Source organism: Brassica oleracea, chromosome C8, assembly GCF_000695525.1.
Source record: "Brassica oleracea var. oleracea cultivar TO1000 chromosome C8, BOL, whole genome shotgun sequence".
In the NCBI taxonomy this organism is placed as follows: domain Eukaryota; kingdom Viridiplantae; phylum Streptophyta; class Magnoliopsida; order Brassicales; family Brassicaceae; genus Brassica; species Brassica oleracea.
In genome coordinates, this window is record NC_027755.1 from 21,770,452 (window position 1) to 21,786,072 (window position 15,621).

Consider the following 15,621-nt stretch of genomic DNA (forward strand, 5'->3'; position numbering starts at 1 on the left):
AAAACTAATAAAAATAATATAAAATTGTATAATTTTTCAAATATTTAATCTAAACAATATTTATAAAATTTGTATATATATAAGACTAATCTGGAAACTTTTAGTAATATTTAAAATCGAAACTTTTAGTAATACAAATTGTATAAGTTTACAAAATAATAATATTTCGAAATTTGAAATGTTATATATGAATATATTTATTTTATAGATGATGTATGAATTACTACCATATTTTAAAAAAGTTTACCAAAAACAAATATCAATATTAAATATAATATATGAATTTTTATCATATTCTAATAAGTTTGCCAAAAATATAAATCAACATTAAATAAAATTATCTATGTCATATTTTTTCGGAAGCCATGTCATCAATTTCAGTAGTCATGTCATATTTGTTTTGTGAAATTCATTGCAGAAATTACATGTGGTAAAATCACTTCGTAAATATAGTCCAGAAGATTGTTGATTTCTCACAATATTTACATTTTTTAAAATCAGATGATATGTTGTATCTGAATCATTGTTGTATTGTCCCGCAATATAAGTTTTCGAACCATTTTACTTTTTGAAGAATACAATCAATTCTTATGTATTTTTCACAATTTTTTTTGACAAGTCTGCCTAGAAAAATGAAATAAAATAAAATATTGTCTTTAAAGTTTTCATTTTTTAAAAGAGAAATGATTAAAAATGTGTGTAGGTAGACAAATGATCTCAAATAAAGTCTTACAGTGATGTACATGATCTTTGTGTTGTATGATATTATGGATTATTTTTGTTTGTATCAGAAATAAACACTTTACATAGATTTCTTTTTTTGACGTAAACATGTTATCTCATGGTTCTTGATTGTTATTATTGATTCAGAGAATGTTTTGTGAATCAAAACTTTAAACTACTTGAATCAAAATCTTACACTAGAGAATGTTAGACCGAAAGAAAAGTTAAATCGCAGTCATGGATGGTTTCAGCTGAGAAAGATGTATCTGAATTATTGTTGCATTTTCTCACAATATAAGTTTACAAAACAATTTTACTTTTGAAGAATACAATAAGTTCCTATGTACCATTATTTCACAAGTATGTTTTTGTTTTATTGACAAGTTTGCCTAGAGAAACGAAATGAAATACTGTCTTTGAAGTTACCATTTTTTAAAGAAAAATGATTAGAAATGTGTGTACTTAGACATATGATCTCAAATAAAGTCTTACAATGACTTACATGATCTTCGTGTTGTATGATATTCTGAACTATTTTTGTTTGTGTCAGAAACAAACTCTCATAGATTTCTTTTCTGACATAAACATGTTATCTCATGGTTCTTAATTGTTATTATTCAAGGAATGTTTTGTGAATCGAAAATTTTAAACTACTTGAACCAAATCTTACGGAAGATAATATTACACTGAAAGAAAAGTTAAATTGTAGTCATGGATGATTTCAGCTGAGAAAGATGTACTATGATGTATTTGAATCATTGTTGACTTCTCTGAACGTAGTCTTCTTATTCCATATTATACACAAATGAAGAAAAAAAATCCATTTTTACAATTGTACTTGCCATTGATCAAGAAACCAAAAAAGAAAGTGGACTTCAAAGAAACGTGGTGGCTTCGAGGAACGGGAACAGGAGGTTCGGCGGGGATCGTGTTGTGCGGAGGATTCAACTGCGGAAACGGGAGGCATCACATCAGCCTCGGCCAGGGTGGTGTGGTGCGGTGGCATCGCCTGATCTATCTTCTCCTTCACGTTGTAGTCCCTCTTGAAAAGTCGCTGGAACCATGTATGTGCAACTGGAACCGGACTAGCGTTGGAGTTAACGACCGCTGTAGACTATGATGGCTCTTTCTCTTTCTCTTTACTTCTTCTTTCTGATTCTGCCCAAAAAATCTATGGCAATTTCAATCCCTGTTTTCACTCTCATACCCATTCTCGACATCTTGCGAAATTTTGAAGATAGCGAAAGACCTTTCTTGGTTCCCAAGGGAAGAAAGAGCGCTCTCGGTTTATTATATAGCCGTTCAAATGACGCAACACCAAACCACTGCGTTTCGCTGCTTCACAAAGAATCCGATTGGAATGGGCTTTATGTCTAAATGGGCTCATACCACTAATTCTTACTATTTTGGGATTAATAATTTGCACCTTTACCTGATTACTACATGGTTACCAATCAGACGATCAGTACTGTAGATACCACTATTTTATTCTTTTCTTACTGGGTGATCTTTATAGTTTTCTATGCTGTTATTTGCTCCTTTTTTGTAACGTTAGCTTGTCATTTTTGGACTAAAATCTATTTACTTTGTGACCAATTGTACTGTTGTATGCTGCTTGTACCTGAAGTAGAGTTTCAAATATTTTTGTCACTGCTGTTTCTCTCACTGATTCAGAGAATGTTCTGTGAATAAAAAAATATAAGCTACTTGAGTTAAAATCTTACACTACAGGAAAGAAAATTAAATGTTATTTTTGTCAAAACAATTTGGTATAGCAAAAAGAAACAAGAGAATGCAACTTAATAGCCTATTGCTACTAGTATATATACCACAACATAGTGATGAACTCCAAAGCCTCAAACTCTATGCTTCTTCTTTTGTTCCGTCAAACCTCAATTCAAAGCCACAATCTTTCCCTCAGAACCTGCAACAAAACAAATCTTGAAAATATCAGACACCAAAACGTCCTTGAGATTTATAGAGATGAAAGAACACTGAGAATAGGTGTTAGTTCATTACATTCTTTGTGCAACTCTTCTGCTAGCAGTAGAATCAACTCCGCTTGTTCCGCCAGTTCTATCATCCTATCTCTGTCTTCTACGGCTGCATTGAGCAACTCTAATTTTTCGTCCACCTCCACGAACTTAAACGCTGCGGTTCCTGCAGCGTGATCAACCTTCTCCTGCGAAACCGCGAGTCCTTGACTGTTCGCCTGCCGAGGTTTCACATTCACCTCTTTTGGTCTCGCTACAAGTGGCGTTCTCATCGCCATGAAGCTATGATTATTCATCTTGTAGAAGTTCTGCGTCTGTCGTGTGTATTGTCGCATTGTTGAAGAACCAAACACACAGAAAAGGCAAACAGAAATCAACACAGATGGGAAAAAAAAAATGCTCTTGTTCAAAGCAAGGCTTTCAAGACTTACTCCTGATTTTAACTGGCTAACCTTTTCAAGTTTGCCCTGAGAAGCAAGCCTCCTCAATCTTGAACCGAGGATCCTTTTAAAGTTCGGTGGCACTTCATGTCCTTTTTGCTATACACATAACAGACCATTATCATGAGCTTGATCGTTACATTGGTACAGGTTAGCTGCTAAGACAATAATAACGAATAACCTAACGGAGCTATGATAATCTTTTCTAAGATAACCATAATGGAATGCAATAACTAGGATCAACTATAACAACAAAGAACAGTTAAGTAGTTATATAATTATTTTCTTAAGATGAGAATGAAGGATTGGTTTTAGCTACTTTTACAAATCAAAAGATTTCAACAACTTGAGTCAGCGACAAATGCAGGATAAAGAGAGCGGAAAAAAATATGACTAACCACGATGAAGTTGTAAATTGCAGTGACATCAGATCCATTAGCATCCGTCAACGATGAAAGAGCTTCGAATATCATCCCATCATACCTTAACAAAATATTAATTTACAGGCAGTTAAGAATCAACAAAGGATTAAGTGGTTGGCTGAGAGAAAATAAAGAAAAAAACAAAACCTGGGAGCATTCTTTGCATCAGCCATAAAGTTACAACTATCATCAATGCTCAAATCAGATCCACTACGAGGAAGGGGAGGAACTGGAGAATGGTTGGAACTAGGAGATGGAGTACTGGCAGCTGCAACTGCCGCCAGCTGAAAGGCAGCAGCTTTGATTTTTGGTGTCCGTACCTTATCCTTTGACCCTTGAATATCAGGGGCAACACTTAAATTACGCCATTTATCCTACAAAAATATGAAACATCGGACTTATAGGTTACCAAATAAAGGAGACACATACAACACTGGTAACTTTCAAATCAGAAAAATTGCCTCTCAGAGTTCAAACACAACAAGGTCCGATGATTTGTGTTCCTCTCTGTTTATCAGATATCAAATAAATTTTATGACATAAGAGTCAAACTTCGCCACAGGCAACCAAGAAACAGAGCAGACAACAAACTCAAATTATGATTTAAAACCATGGCTAGATTCAAGACTAACGCATTGCAGCATTACTTGCACTTGATAGTGTCATATAATGCAATTATAGTGTCAATCTCGGGTACGTTCAAGACCTTCTCTCAGGACAGCAGATAGATTAATTACCAGGCAGCCAGCATAGACAAGAAAATATATAATCGGACACACTTTACTAATCTCAGACGCTACAGACGAAACAAAGCAGACAATAAACTCAAATTAAGAAAACTCTTAAAAGTTTTAATCTTTTCAACAGATACAACAAAGCCACTAAATTTCAATTCTCAGACCAAACATCAGGGAACTAACATTTACAAATTTTCTATTACCGATGTCTCAAGAACTCGATGAATTAGCTTTCGATGAATTAGCTTTTGCTAAGTAAGAACACACATCAGCCAAAAAAAAAAGTGATTGAGAAGAAGAAAAGTGAAGACCTTTAAGTCAATATTGGAGCGATTAGAGAGCTGACCAGCAAACTCAGGATCTCTGAGAATATTCTTCCACTTTCCGGGACCATGCTTCCTAACACCGGCGAGCAACGCCTCCTCTTCCTCCTCCGTCCACTTAAGCTTCTGGTTTCCCATCGAATCAGCGACTCATCCGCCGCTCCTTCCTTTTTGTTCCCAGAATATTTTCCAAAAATCCAAACAAAATCGCGACTTTTACAAAACGGGGTCTTATGGTAAGCTTTCCAATTTAAGAAGCGTATCGTATAAAGATCTGAAAACCACAGGTGCAAAAGAGGAAATAACTAAAAATGTAAAAGATTTTGGGTTTAAATGTTATAAATAAAACATCAGGGGGTCAAATTCGAATTAAACACAAAGTGTTAAAAACCCTACAAAAATTCATAAACCTGTAAAGCTCACAGATCGATCATAAACCCTTAAAAACAATGGCGTCGACCGATCACACCTCCTCCGACGAAAGCTCGCGTCTCTACAACCCTTACCAAAACTTCGACGCTCCGATAAAGTCTCAGTACCTCTACAAGCTCCCCACCTCCCCCGAGTACCTCTTCACCGAGGAGTCCCTCAAAAAGCGCCGATCTTGGGGAGAGAATCTCACCTTCTACTCGGGCACGGGCTACCTCGGCGGATCCCTAGCCGGAGCCGCTTCCGGGTTCTTCTCCGGCGTCAGGAGCTTCGAGTACGGAGACACGGCGAAGCTGAAGGTGAACAGGATCCTGAACTCGTCTGGCCACGCGGGTCGCTCGCTGGGGTGTAGGATCGGGGTCGTGGGTTTGATCTACGCCGGGATCGAGAGCGGAGTCGTGGCGTATACGGATAGGGATGACGCGTGGACGAAGGTGGTGGCGGGTTTTGGGACTGGGGCTGTGTTTAGGGCGGCGCGTGGGGTGAGAGCTGCGGCTGTGGCGGGTGTACTCGGAGGGATGGCGTCTGGTGCGTTTGTGGCGGGGAAGAGGGTTTTGAAGCGTTATGCTTACATATGACTGATATGTGGCTGGCCATTCTGGGGAGGGGATAATAAATATCATAGCTTTTGATTTTGTTTCGCTTTCTGAATTTTCATAACAAACCTGCCAACACAACACTTCTTTTATATATTATACAATGACAAGACTTCGTTATGGTCTTGAAACGTGAGAGTATATCACAACATTATCTTAATCTGAATCCTAGTTGTATTCATCGTTTTACCTCGCTTGACTTTGTCTTCAAGCTTTTTCTCTCTGTAGTTTCTTGAGGTAGTGACTTCCATAACATGACTCATGTATGTCTCTAAGCTAGTGTTGTCTCGAATTGACTAATTGCCTTGTCAGCTGACATTACTCGTATAGCTCCGTCAATTTTTTTTCTCTGGAACTTCCCTAGAAGTTTAACTATCTTCTCAAACAATGTCCAATTTAAAGAAGTTTCTACTCAATTTTTACTAAGCAGTTGATCAGTAAGATTTTATGTGCTACAAGAGGAAATGTTCTTGCACAAAGGTGACTTGATTTTGCAAGGACTAGACAGCTCTTCTGTAATGAAAGTGTTTTTTTTTTTCATGAGACCAAAAAATAAAGTGTTTCATATACAACAGATAGGAACTTCGACACTATGAGAGATCAACAATGAACTTTTTGGTGGAGCACAATCAGAGATAGCCAACGTCGCTCCACTTTGATCTAAAGTCGGAAGTTCCAATTTTTGCGTCAGTATGCATCCTCTGTCTACATTGTAGATAAAATGATTGAAATAAACACTCATGAATCAAATATTAGAGATCAGTTACTTCAGGTTCTAAGAAACCAACCTGAGAGGAAGAAGATATTGGTGAACGAGGAACAGAGTTGTGAGCACGTGACACAGAAGATGTCCTACCAGAGCTATGTACTTCATGATCCTCTGTTGCAAACTCTCTTAGCTTGCTCAGTGCAGGCAACAGAACGGTAGCAAGATCAGGTCTGTCCTTTTTCCGCAGCTCGCAGCACTGCAAAGCCAGTTGAGCTAGCACCAGCGTCTCTTCTTCAGGCCAGTCTGATATTCTGGGATCCAGAACTTCTCTCAGTCTATTTTTCTCGATCCCTTGCTCTACTCTATGGCTTAATCCCATTGCTGGCATCGCTGTGAGGATTTGCAGAAGCACCACACCAAATGAGTACAAGTCTGACTTCACTCCAAGCATTCCCGTTTGCTGGTACTCAGGGTCAATGTAACAGAACGTACCTGTTTCAACAATTTGTTAAGGAGATGCAAAGATTAGAGTATGGCTGAGATTTTTAACTGAACCCAACCTGCTAACCGGACCAAACCAAAATTTTGGTTAGTTCGGTGAGAAGTTAGGTTCCATTCGGCAGGTTCATAAAAAAAAACTTCAGTTTTCGCTTCGGTAATCCGTTATTCGGTTTTCCAAAGAAAAAATTTGTTAACCAGATTTTGAACCGAATTAACCAAAATTTCAAACCGAAGTAACTGATTAGCCAAAAAAATTTGAATTGAATTAACCGAACTAACCAAAATTACATGTATATAACCAAACGTTACCCAAAATTTTAACCAAAATATAATTGAAACAAAAAACTTAGGTTAGTTTTGGTAAAATTTTTAGAAACCGAATTTCCGGATACTGAACTGAACCAAACTTTTCTACGGTTCAATTCGACGAGTTTTTAATCAAACCCGACTACCCGAAAACCTAACTATCCGAACCGAATTACCCGAACTACCCAAACTTGCAAGCCTAGTTTAAAGGTAGAATGAAAGTGCTAACCGGCTGCAGCAGTCATGTGGTAATGGGTGAAGCTATCAGCAACAGCAGGAGGTACCAACCGAGCCAAACCAACGTCACTGATTTTGCTAATCATATGCCCGTCTAGCAGAATGTTTGCCGGCTTCAAATCTCGATGCACTAGCGGCTCAGGTTTAGCCTGGTGAAGGAATAAAAGCCCCGTGGCAATCTCAGCAGCGATTCTGAACCGTGCCTTCCAAGACAACGGCGGAGTATCGTCTTTACAGAAGAGACGGTCTTCCAACGTCCCGTTCTCCATATACTCGTACACAAGGCATCCGTACTCGGGACAAGCACCGAGGAGGATCACCATGTTAGGGTGTCTCATGCAGCTTAAAACCTCAACCTCTTGTTGGAACTGCTTAAGGCCTTGTGAGACATCTGACTTCAAGATCTTGATGGCGACGGAAGTGTTTTCAAGAACGGCTTTAAACACGGGTCCGTACCCTCCTTCCCCGATCTTTAGAGCGTCTGAGAAGCCGTCGGTTGCGTCTTCGACGTCTTTGATGCTGTACCGTCTGTAGGATACGGTGTTGGACATGTTCTGTTCGTTGAACTTGGCTTGCATCTCCACAAGTCTTCTCTTCTGCTTCTCGATTTCCGCAAGACGCTGTGCCGCTTCGTTTGCGTGGATGGCACTCTGTGTTTTCTGCTTATCCATCTCAGATAATTCCCTAAGCATCTCTCTTGCTACCTTTGTTTCCTCCAGCTTTTCGGATTCGGGGGCAGCTTGATGATGAGGGGCCTACAAGCATTTCATACCGTGTATGGTATATTATTCATAGTCACATACAGTAAAAATGTAGGGAATGTGACATTTTATTAATTTATAAAATTATTAATTTACAAAAAGTATTTTTCTATTTTAAAATATATTTTTATACAAAATAAGAAAATAATTAATTCTACAAAATTATTATCTTATTATTTTATCGATTTGTTTCATATTTTGAACCGGCTCAACTAAGAACATGAAGAATATATTAATTTATAGTGTATATTAATTTATCGAGTATTAATCTATAGATTTTTACTGTATCTGTGGAATGTTGTCGGTTGTCTACATGGAAGTAAGTATCTTACAGTGTCTCTCCCCATGGTTGCATTAAAATGTTGCAGTTCGAGTCTCAATCTCCTCACCTCTAGTTCAAGATTTTGATTCTGAGCATATTGAAGAACATTAGAACACAAACATCTCAGCACTTTACATTCTGAAAATACCAAGTCTACTTTTCTGAAACGTTCTTTTACCTCTTGTTCAGTGATGTTACCCCCAGATAGGCCTTCTTCGTCTCCATCGGTTATATCATACTACATATTTTGAAAGAAAATGTTAAGAAAACGGCAGGCAACTTTGGAGGCAGTAACGTGGTTGAGAATACTACTAACCATGGATGTGGAAGAGTGGGAGCTTCCTCCATAGGTGGATCGTCCTAGGATGCTGTAGAAACTCGCATTCGATTCAACACTGTGACGGTTGGAAGACAATTCATTGCTTAACTCTCCTGGAGAACTCATATTAAGACAAGGCTTGTAATGACGTGTAGGTGGTAATGCAGAAGATGACCTACAAGTATAGCGAAAAGCCAATGATTCATTCACCAGACAGAACAGGAAGAAAAATTTAAAGTTAATTACCTTCCAGATTCAGTGGAAGTGAAGCTTGTAGGGCCAGGATCAGACAAGATAGAGAGTAATGATTGTTGTTTTGAAGGCTGGGGATTGTGTTGAGGCGTCTGAGGCCTACTCGCTTGTCTGCTTGTTAAGAGTTTGTCTTTAGACACGATGTAGACAGAACATGTATCTGGAGTTGTTTTAAGTAGAGTCGTTGGCACATCTACGCTCTTAAACTTCCTGATTAAGACACCATTACATAGTGTTTAAAAGCAATTCATAGAATGAGATTAAAGGTCATGTTATATGAGAGAGGAGATTAGATACTTGAGGAAGGTGTTTCGTGCAGAGGCTCCAATGACTATATTTGCAATGGAGTTTTTGTTGATGTAGTCAACAATTGCATTTCCGATGTCAATATCGTGAAGAAGCAACTCAGTTGCTCTAATCTGATTTAAAAAAAAAAAACATATAATATGAGCTCAGACTTATATATATATATAAAAATGAAAATGTGATTGTTGTTATGGCAAAGAGAAGAGAGATTGAATCTCTGACCCCTTTTTTAGCACAGAATCCTCTAAAGGGAAGGAAGAACTTATGAGCCTCTTCTTGGTTGTCATGTGGTGCTTCTGTGTTCTCTCCTTCACCAATTCCTGTTTTTTAACAAAGAAAACTTTTCATCAGATTCATGATGATGGGGATGATGATAATGATGATGATGATGAGGAGGAGGACATTACTCAATTTGGTTTGAACATGGAGGAGGATACAGTTTGGTGAATCGCCCACGATATGATCAAGGGCCCACTTCAAGGCGTGTTGGCTGTTTTTATCCTTGTCAATGGCTACGGCGGTAATCGCTTTGCTGTCTTTTCCTTTTACTCTTCTTCCAGCCATCCTATTTTTTCCCCCCGCCTTAATAATATCTGAAACTTGTGTGTCAAGAAAACATGACGTACGTTCTGAGAGAGAGAGAGAATGAAATGAGAAAGAGATTAAGAAGACAGGAGACGAAACAGACTTGGAACTGTTTTGTTTGTTGAATTTTCTTTTGAAGCTTTTAATGGGGGTTTGCAGTTTACTATATCTAGAAATTTTCATAACAGCTTAACAGATTAAAATGAACAGAGAAGAAAAAAAAAAAGAAATTAGTTGAAGACTTATCGTATTTTTGGAATATTCTCTCTCAAAATCTTGTAAATCTTAAAAGTCTTTTGTATATGTAAAATTAAATATTTTTGAGAAAATATTAGCGAAGACTTGACTTTTAAGAGGAAAGGACACCCGGCATCTCTCTTGCCATTATTGAACTGATGAAAAGTTTAATTAATTTTATAATTGATTGGAGCAACGTGTTAATATCAAAGTCGTTGTCACATAAAACAATTTAAATTAATGTTGTTATCTTTTTAGTTTATGTAAACCCCATCAGATCCAGGAGAACTCATGTTTCGTTTTGGAAAGGTAAAGATAAAGGTTACGACTTTTTAGGTTTTTGTTTGTGTGGTTCAACCTGATTGAAAAAAAAACCTCTCTGTTTCACCTGATCCTCTGTTTTTGCTTTGTATAAAGTTTTGAGCTTTTGTGTCCTCTCTTGTGATCTGAAAAAAGGTTGAAACTTTGGGGGTTTCTAATTAGGTGGTTTGGTTGAGATATTGAGCGTCTGCTCCTTCTGATCTTAGGAGCGAGATACAGAGGTTCCGTTGCATAGATCCGTCAGATCTGTTAACCAAGAGGTACTTCTTCTTCTTGATTTTCATACTCTTTGGCTTAGTTAGTGTTCAAGAACGGCGTTTTAGTCGCTGTGGATAGCTCAATTGGATGTTGTAGTATCGCTGAAGATCATGAAGAAGAAGAAGACGATGAAGATTGTCTTGCTCCATTTTTAGCAGCTAACGTGTGGACGCACGCAGCATAGGAACTTATGGAAGAGATTTCACCAGCAGTTGCACTAACTTTGAGTCTAGCCAACACGATGTGTGACTCTGGAATCTCATCCATCACCGAGCTAGATAACGTTACCGATGCAGTTAACATGCTATGTGATCAGAACGGTGAGGTTGAGTATACTATGGAAGAAGATGTTTCAAAGGAACCAGAAGAGAAGCCTTTATCTCAAGCCAGAACCTTGTCTTCTGATTACGCCCTAACAGTCCAAGAATCAGAATCAGAAGAAGATGTATTACTATCTGATGCTACTACCATCACAGCAGAAGTCCTTATCACGAGTCTGAACATGGAGGAGGTGGTGACAGCTTCGGAGGTAGTCATCAGCTTGCCTGAAGAGAATCATCATCACAACGTAGCAAGAGGAGGAAGCAGGAGCGTCTACGAGCTAGACTGCATACCTCTTTGGGGCACTGTTTCAATCCGCGGCGAAAGATCAGAGATGGAAGATGCTGTTAGAGCGTTACCACGTTTTCTCAAAATACCGATTAAAATGCTTATGGAAGGAGATCAAGAAGGGATGAGTCCGAGCCTCACACACCTCACTAGTCACTTCTTCGGTGTATACGATGGCCACGGAGGCCTACACGTTGCTGACTATTGTCATGATAGAATCCATTTTGCTTTGGCTGAAGAGATCGAATGGACCAAAGAGGAGCTCTGCGAGAGGAACACTGGGGAAGGGAGGCTTCAGGTGCAGTGGGAGAAAGTGTTTTTCGACTGTTTCTTGAAGGTTGATGATGAGGTTAAAGGGAAGATCAACAGACCTGTCGTTGGTTCTCCTGATGAGATGGTTCTTGAAGCTGTTTCTCCTGAAACCGTGGGATCAACGGCCGTGGTTGCTTTGGTTTGCTCTTCGCATATAATAGTCTCGAACTGTGGTGACTCGAGAGCGGTTTTGCTACGTGGCAAAGAGGCTATGCCTTTATCAGTTGATCACAAAGTAAAGACTCCTCACTTTTAATTTTAACATGATCTTGAGAATGTTTCTTACTTGTTGCTATCTTTGTTGCAGCCAGATAGAGAGGACGAGTATGCAAGGATAGAGAGAGCTGGAGGAAAAGTTATTCAGTGGCAAGGCGCTCGTGTTTCTGGCGTTCTCGCCATGTCCAGGTCCATTGGTGATCAATATTTGGAGCCATATGTGATACCAGAGCCCGAAGTGACGTTTATGCCACGGGCAAGAGAAGACGAGTGTTTGATATTGGCCAGCGATGGGCTTTGGGATGTGATGAGTAACCAAGATGCTTGCGAGTTTGCGAGGAGACGGATCTTGTGGTGGCACAAGAAGAATGGAGCTTTGCCTTTAGCTGAGAGAGGTGTAGGGGAAGACCAGGCGTGCCAAGCTGCTGCTGATTATCTCTCGAAGCTCGCTCTCCAGAAGGGAAGCACGGATAATATCTCGGTCATTGTGGTTGACCTGAAAGCTCAAAGAAAGTTGAAGATCAGGGCTTGAAACAGTGTACACTCGAGCTCTTACAGTACTATATTTTTTTTAGTATTTTTTAATGTCACAAGTTTACGTAAAAATAAGAAGTTGATGATGATGCATAGCGAAAAGTCCATTCCTTTTACACGTGGACTTGAATGTGTATGTTATGTATAAGAAACAGAAGCGAAATGTGTTTTTTTTTTCCTTTTATTTTGGGTTCTTTATAAAATGTGGATGGATATGTTGTGTGATATTGGAGATGTGGCTTAAGGAAAATGTAATTGATGTTTGTCATATCAGCCTTAATACTTTTCTGTAATTCATCTTCTTCTATGTATATATAATATTTATAGTATCGTATTTTTCTTTTGCTGTACAGAAAGTATCAAACTGTTAAACTAGGATGCTATATAAACAGATTTATAAAACAAACAGTGTGGCTTATAGTGAGAGATGGTGGTACTCGTACCGTTTAACTAGTGGGGTAGTGTGGTGTATTGTCTCAAACAAGGTGTTGAGTCAAAGTAAGGATCTTGAGCTGCCTCTGTGCTGCATGAACAGGAACAAACCATCGGCTGGTGATAACCACCCACATACTTCTTCTTGTGTTCCTTAATGCCTACAGTAACGACCGCGTTGTCATTGAAACCTGAAGATTAGTGTTCTAATCACAACGATAAACTATATACTTCTGATGGTTAAAAAGATCATAAGTGGGCGTGCCGGAGTGGTTATCGGGCATGACTAGAAATCATGTGGGCTTTGCCCGCGCAGGTTCGAATCCTGCCGCTCACGTTTTCTAATTTTTAGTTTCATCTCGTCTTTAATTTTTCAGGAGAGGAGAGGAACACAAACTTTTACGAAGGAATCATTGACTTCTCCTTTCCTTCGTTTCTGTTTGGGTCAATACTCAATACGTAAGACCATGATTATCGCAACGGATCCTTAATTTTTTTTTTGTGTTTTCTAGAAAAAAAATATATATACAAATCAATGACAGACCGCCACGTGTCGATAGGATCCGTAAACAGTACCAAAACCTCCCAGTTACCACCGATCCTTATTTGGTGATTTTGGTGAGTAGTTTTTAAATTTTTGTGGGATCCACGCGTCAATAGAATCCACATTTTGTCAAAATACATCTCTAAGAATTCATGCTCTTTTAAATGCCAAGTTTGCGAATTGCACGTTACACAGTTTACTTATTTCATAGATTAGTGGTAAACTTAAAACACACGCACATGGAGATATTCCCTTAATAATTCAACATTTCATATTTTATTTTATCTTTCACGACTTAAATTTATATCTAACTATGAAAAAATTAATTATTAAAAGAAAATTGTTATAGATTATTTTTAAACTTATCTTTGCTAAACGCTGGTTAGAAACTAATAATTGGGTATTTTTTAATAGATATTTCTTGTAAGAAATCTCATTTATAATTTGTCTGAAATGGTAGAGGTCCAAACTCACAATATAAAAATGATTTAAGTCCGTTGAGAATACGTTGACTTTGAAGAGTTTTAAGGTGGTGTTTTCCCTAAACTTTTTCGTTCCAAAAGAGCGAGAGTGATCAAATGTCGTCGTGGTGCGGTCCTTCACGTCGTCAAGTCAAATACGATGTCTTCCTCAGTTTCCGAGGTGGAGACACACGTAAAAACATCATTAGCCATTTGCACAAAGAACTTGTGAGACAAGGAATACGTACATTCAAAGACGACGAAACGCTCGAAACAGGAGACCGTTTCCCCGAAAGACTCCGTGAAGCCATCAACACGTCGAGGTTCGCCATTGTGGTTATCTCGAAGAACTACGCTACTTCGAGATGGTGCTTGGAAGAGCTTCGAATGATAATGAAGCTTCAACGGGAGAAAAAGATTGCTGTGATTCCTGTTTTCTATGAAGTGGATATCTCTGACGTTAGAAATCATCGAAGTGGTTTTGGTTTAGTACAACATCACAAAGATCCCAAGATTCCATTCTGGAAAGATGCGCTTAGGGGAATCGCAAACACACAAGCCACCGAGTCAAGAAAATGGTAAAGTTTTTTTTTTACTGTGCTGGAGAATGGGTTAGAGCATCCACGATGGTGGAACCCTTAGGAATTTAAAAATAAATTTGTTTTTTTTGTTAAATAGTTAAGGATCCGAACCAAATAAGTGTTTACAATGGTGAGTCCTAATAAGAAGTCGTTAGAATAAAAAAAAAAAATTAAAAAAAAGTGAATTACCAAATGTTTCAATAATATAGCATGAATAAATTTAAAATCACAATAATTAAAATAAAGATACAATAATTATTAATATTCATCAACAAATTTGTTCCAGACATTTTGAATTAAGTCATGTTTCAATTGGGCATGCATATTCCTATCGCGAAGATTATTCCGATTGGGAAACATATTATTCAGATTTGTAGGTCTCTCCGTTTCCACCTGTGAAGTTCTATCTTCTTCAAATTCAGATATATCGATACGAGTGTATCCGTCCCGTTCATTTTTGACTATCATATTGTGTAGGATGATACATGCTCTCATAATCTTTCCTATCTTTTCCTTATCCAAAGTTTTTACCGGGTTTCTCACAATCGCAAATCGAGCTTGCAATACTCCAAAAGCCCGCTCTACATCTTTTCGGGTAGTTTCTTGAAATTTAGCAAATAACTGTTCCTGAGGACTTTGAGGGAGGGTGATAGATTGGATAAATGTTGACCATTTTGGATATATACCGTCTATGAGGTAGTACGCCAACTTATACATGTGTTCGTTGACCATGTACTTTACCCTCGGAGCTTTACCTTGTAAAATGTCATCAAAAACAGGAGAGCGATCGAGGACATTAATATCGTTTAAGGTACCTGGAGGACCGAAGAAAGCGTGCCATATCCAAATATCGTTTAAGATATTAGACAAATATCGTTCAAATTAATCTGATCCACATGAGTACTGTCCTTTCCAAGAAGTTGGGCAATTTTTCTACTCCCAATGCATACAGTCAATGCTCCCGACCATCCCAGAAAACCCTCGTGTCTCTCCAATATCGAGTAATCGTTGAAGATCCTCCGGTGTGGGTCGTCGTAGATACTCCTCTCCAAATATATGTATTATTCCGTCAGTGAAATTATGTAAACATGAAAGTGCGGTGGTCTCACCAAGTCGGAGATATTCGTCAACAGCGTCAGCCGCAGTACCATAAG

General features: G+C 38.4%; 5 protein-coding genes and 1 non-coding gene across 8 annotated transcripts; 4 read left to right on the forward strand and 2 right to left on the reverse strand.

Moving 5' to 3' along the window:
- Positions 1-2,406: 2,406 nt before the first annotated feature.
- On the reverse strand, positions 2,407-4,913 carry LOC106307557 (telomere repeat-binding factor 4-like). Of its 2 annotated transcripts, none has more exons than XM_013744541.1 (6): positions 4,628-4,913; positions 3,727-3,953; positions 3,556-3,640; positions 3,149-3,256; positions 2,743-3,031; positions 2,407-2,647 (listed from the first exon to the last, which is right to left on the reverse strand). In XM_013744541.1, exons 1-6 carry the CDS (start codon positions 4,775-4,777, stop codon positions 2,616-2,618), a joined length of 891 nt encoding a protein of 296 aa, XP_013599995.1. In that variant the 5' UTR covers positions 4,778-4,913; the 3' UTR covers positions 2,407-2,615. The 2 variants fall into 2 exon arrangements, with proteins under 2 accessions (XP_013599995.1, XP_013599996.1); XM_013744542.1 differs by having other exon boundaries at positions 2,428-2,647; positions 3,170-3,256.
- A 106-nt stretch (positions 4,914-5,019) lies between these two features.
- Positions 5,020-5,756, forward strand: LOC106307558 (mitochondrial import inner membrane translocase subunit TIM23-1-like). Its single transcript, XM_013744543.1, has one exon. It carries the CDS (start codon positions 5,089-5,091, stop codon positions 5,644-5,646), a length of 558 nt encoding a protein of 185 aa, XP_013599997.1. The 5' UTR covers positions 5,020-5,088; the 3' UTR covers positions 5,647-5,756.
- A 551-nt stretch (positions 5,757-6,307) lies between these two features.
- On the reverse strand, positions 6,308-9,941 carry LOC106310428 (U-box domain-containing protein 35-like). Its single transcript, XM_013747666.1, has 10 exons — positions 9,785-9,941; positions 9,600-9,697; positions 9,369-9,490; positions 9,066-9,281; positions 8,817-8,994; positions 8,679-8,738; positions 8,511-8,588; positions 7,410-8,172; positions 6,453-6,865; positions 6,308-6,369 (listed from the first exon to the last, which is right to left on the reverse strand). The coding sequence occupies exons 1-10, from the start codon at positions 9,939-9,941 to the stop codon at positions 6,352-6,354; spliced, it is 2,103 nt and encodes a 700-aa protein (XP_013603120.1). The 3' UTR covers positions 6,308-6,351.
- Positions 9,942-10,422: 481 nt separating this feature from the next.
- On the forward strand, positions 10,423-12,717 carry LOC106312703 (protein phosphatase 2C 7-like). Of its 2 annotated transcripts, XM_013750319.1 has the most exons (4): positions 10,423-10,508; positions 10,683-10,780; positions 10,857-11,934; positions 12,007-12,717. In XM_013750319.1, the coding sequence occupies exons 3-4, from the start codon at positions 10,969-10,971 to the stop codon at positions 12,445-12,447; spliced, it is 1,407 nt and encodes a 468-aa protein (XP_013605773.1). In that variant the 5' UTR covers positions 10,423-10,508; positions 10,683-10,780; positions 10,857-10,968; the 3' UTR covers positions 12,448-12,717. The 2 variants fall into 2 exon arrangements, with proteins under 2 accessions (XP_013605773.1, XP_013605771.1); XM_013750317.1 differs by having other exon boundaries at positions 10,461-10,780; positions 10,875-11,934.
- Positions 12,718-13,136: 419 nt separating this feature from the next.
- On the forward strand, positions 13,137-13,218 carry TRNAS-AGA. Its single transcript has one exon. It is a non-coding gene; the product is annotated as a tRNA-Ser (tRNA).
- A 785-nt stretch (positions 13,219-14,003) lies between these two features.
- Positions 14,004-14,468, forward strand: LOC106308947 (toll/interleukin-1 receptor-like protein). The gene has a single exon (XM_013746047.1). The coding sequence runs from the start codon at positions 14,004-14,006 to the stop codon at positions 14,466-14,468; it is 465 nt and encodes a 154-aa protein (XP_013601501.1).
- Positions 14,469-15,621: the final 1,153 nt, after the last annotated feature.

Coding starts and splice junctions, on each gene's coding strand:
- LOC106310428 (XM_013747666.1), bottom strand. CDS start 9,941: ATGGCTGGAAGAAGAGTAAAAGGAAAAGACAGCAAAGCGATTACCGCC. Junction 9,491..9,599: donor GATTCTGTGCTAAAAAAGGG/GTCAGAGATTCA, acceptor TTTTTAAATCAG/ATTAGAGCAACTGAGTTGCT. Junction 6,866..7,409: donor CCACATGACTGCTGCAGCCG/GTTAGCACTTTC, acceptor TTGTTGAAACAG/GTACGTTCTGTTACATTGAC.
- LOC106312703 (XM_013750319.1), top strand. CDS start 10,969: ATGGAAGAGATTTCACCAGCAGTTGCACTAACTTTGAGTCTAGCCAAC. Junction 11,935..12,006: donor CTTTATCAGTTGATCACAAA/GTAAAGACTCCT, acceptor TCTTTGTTGCAG/CCAGATAGAGAGGACGAGTA.
- LOC106307557 (XM_013744541.1), bottom strand. CDS start 4,777: ATGGGAAACCAGAAGCTTAAGTGGACGGAGGAGGAAGAGGAGGCGTTG. Junction 3,641..3,726: donor GATGCAAAGAATGCTCCCAG/GTTTTGTTTTTT, acceptor TATTTTGTTAAG/GTATGATGGGATGATATTCG. Junction 2,648..2,742: donor AGAAGAGTTGCACAAAGAAT/GTAATGAACTAA, acceptor GTTTTGTTGCAG/GTTCTGAGGGAAAGATTGTG.
- LOC106308947 (XM_013746047.1), top strand. CDS start 14,004: ATGTCGTCGTGGTGCGGTCCTTCACGTCGTCAAGTCAAATACGATGTC.
- LOC106307558 (XM_013744543.1), top strand. CDS start 5,089: ATGGCGTCGACCGATCACACCTCCTCCGACGAAAGCTCGCGTCTCTAC.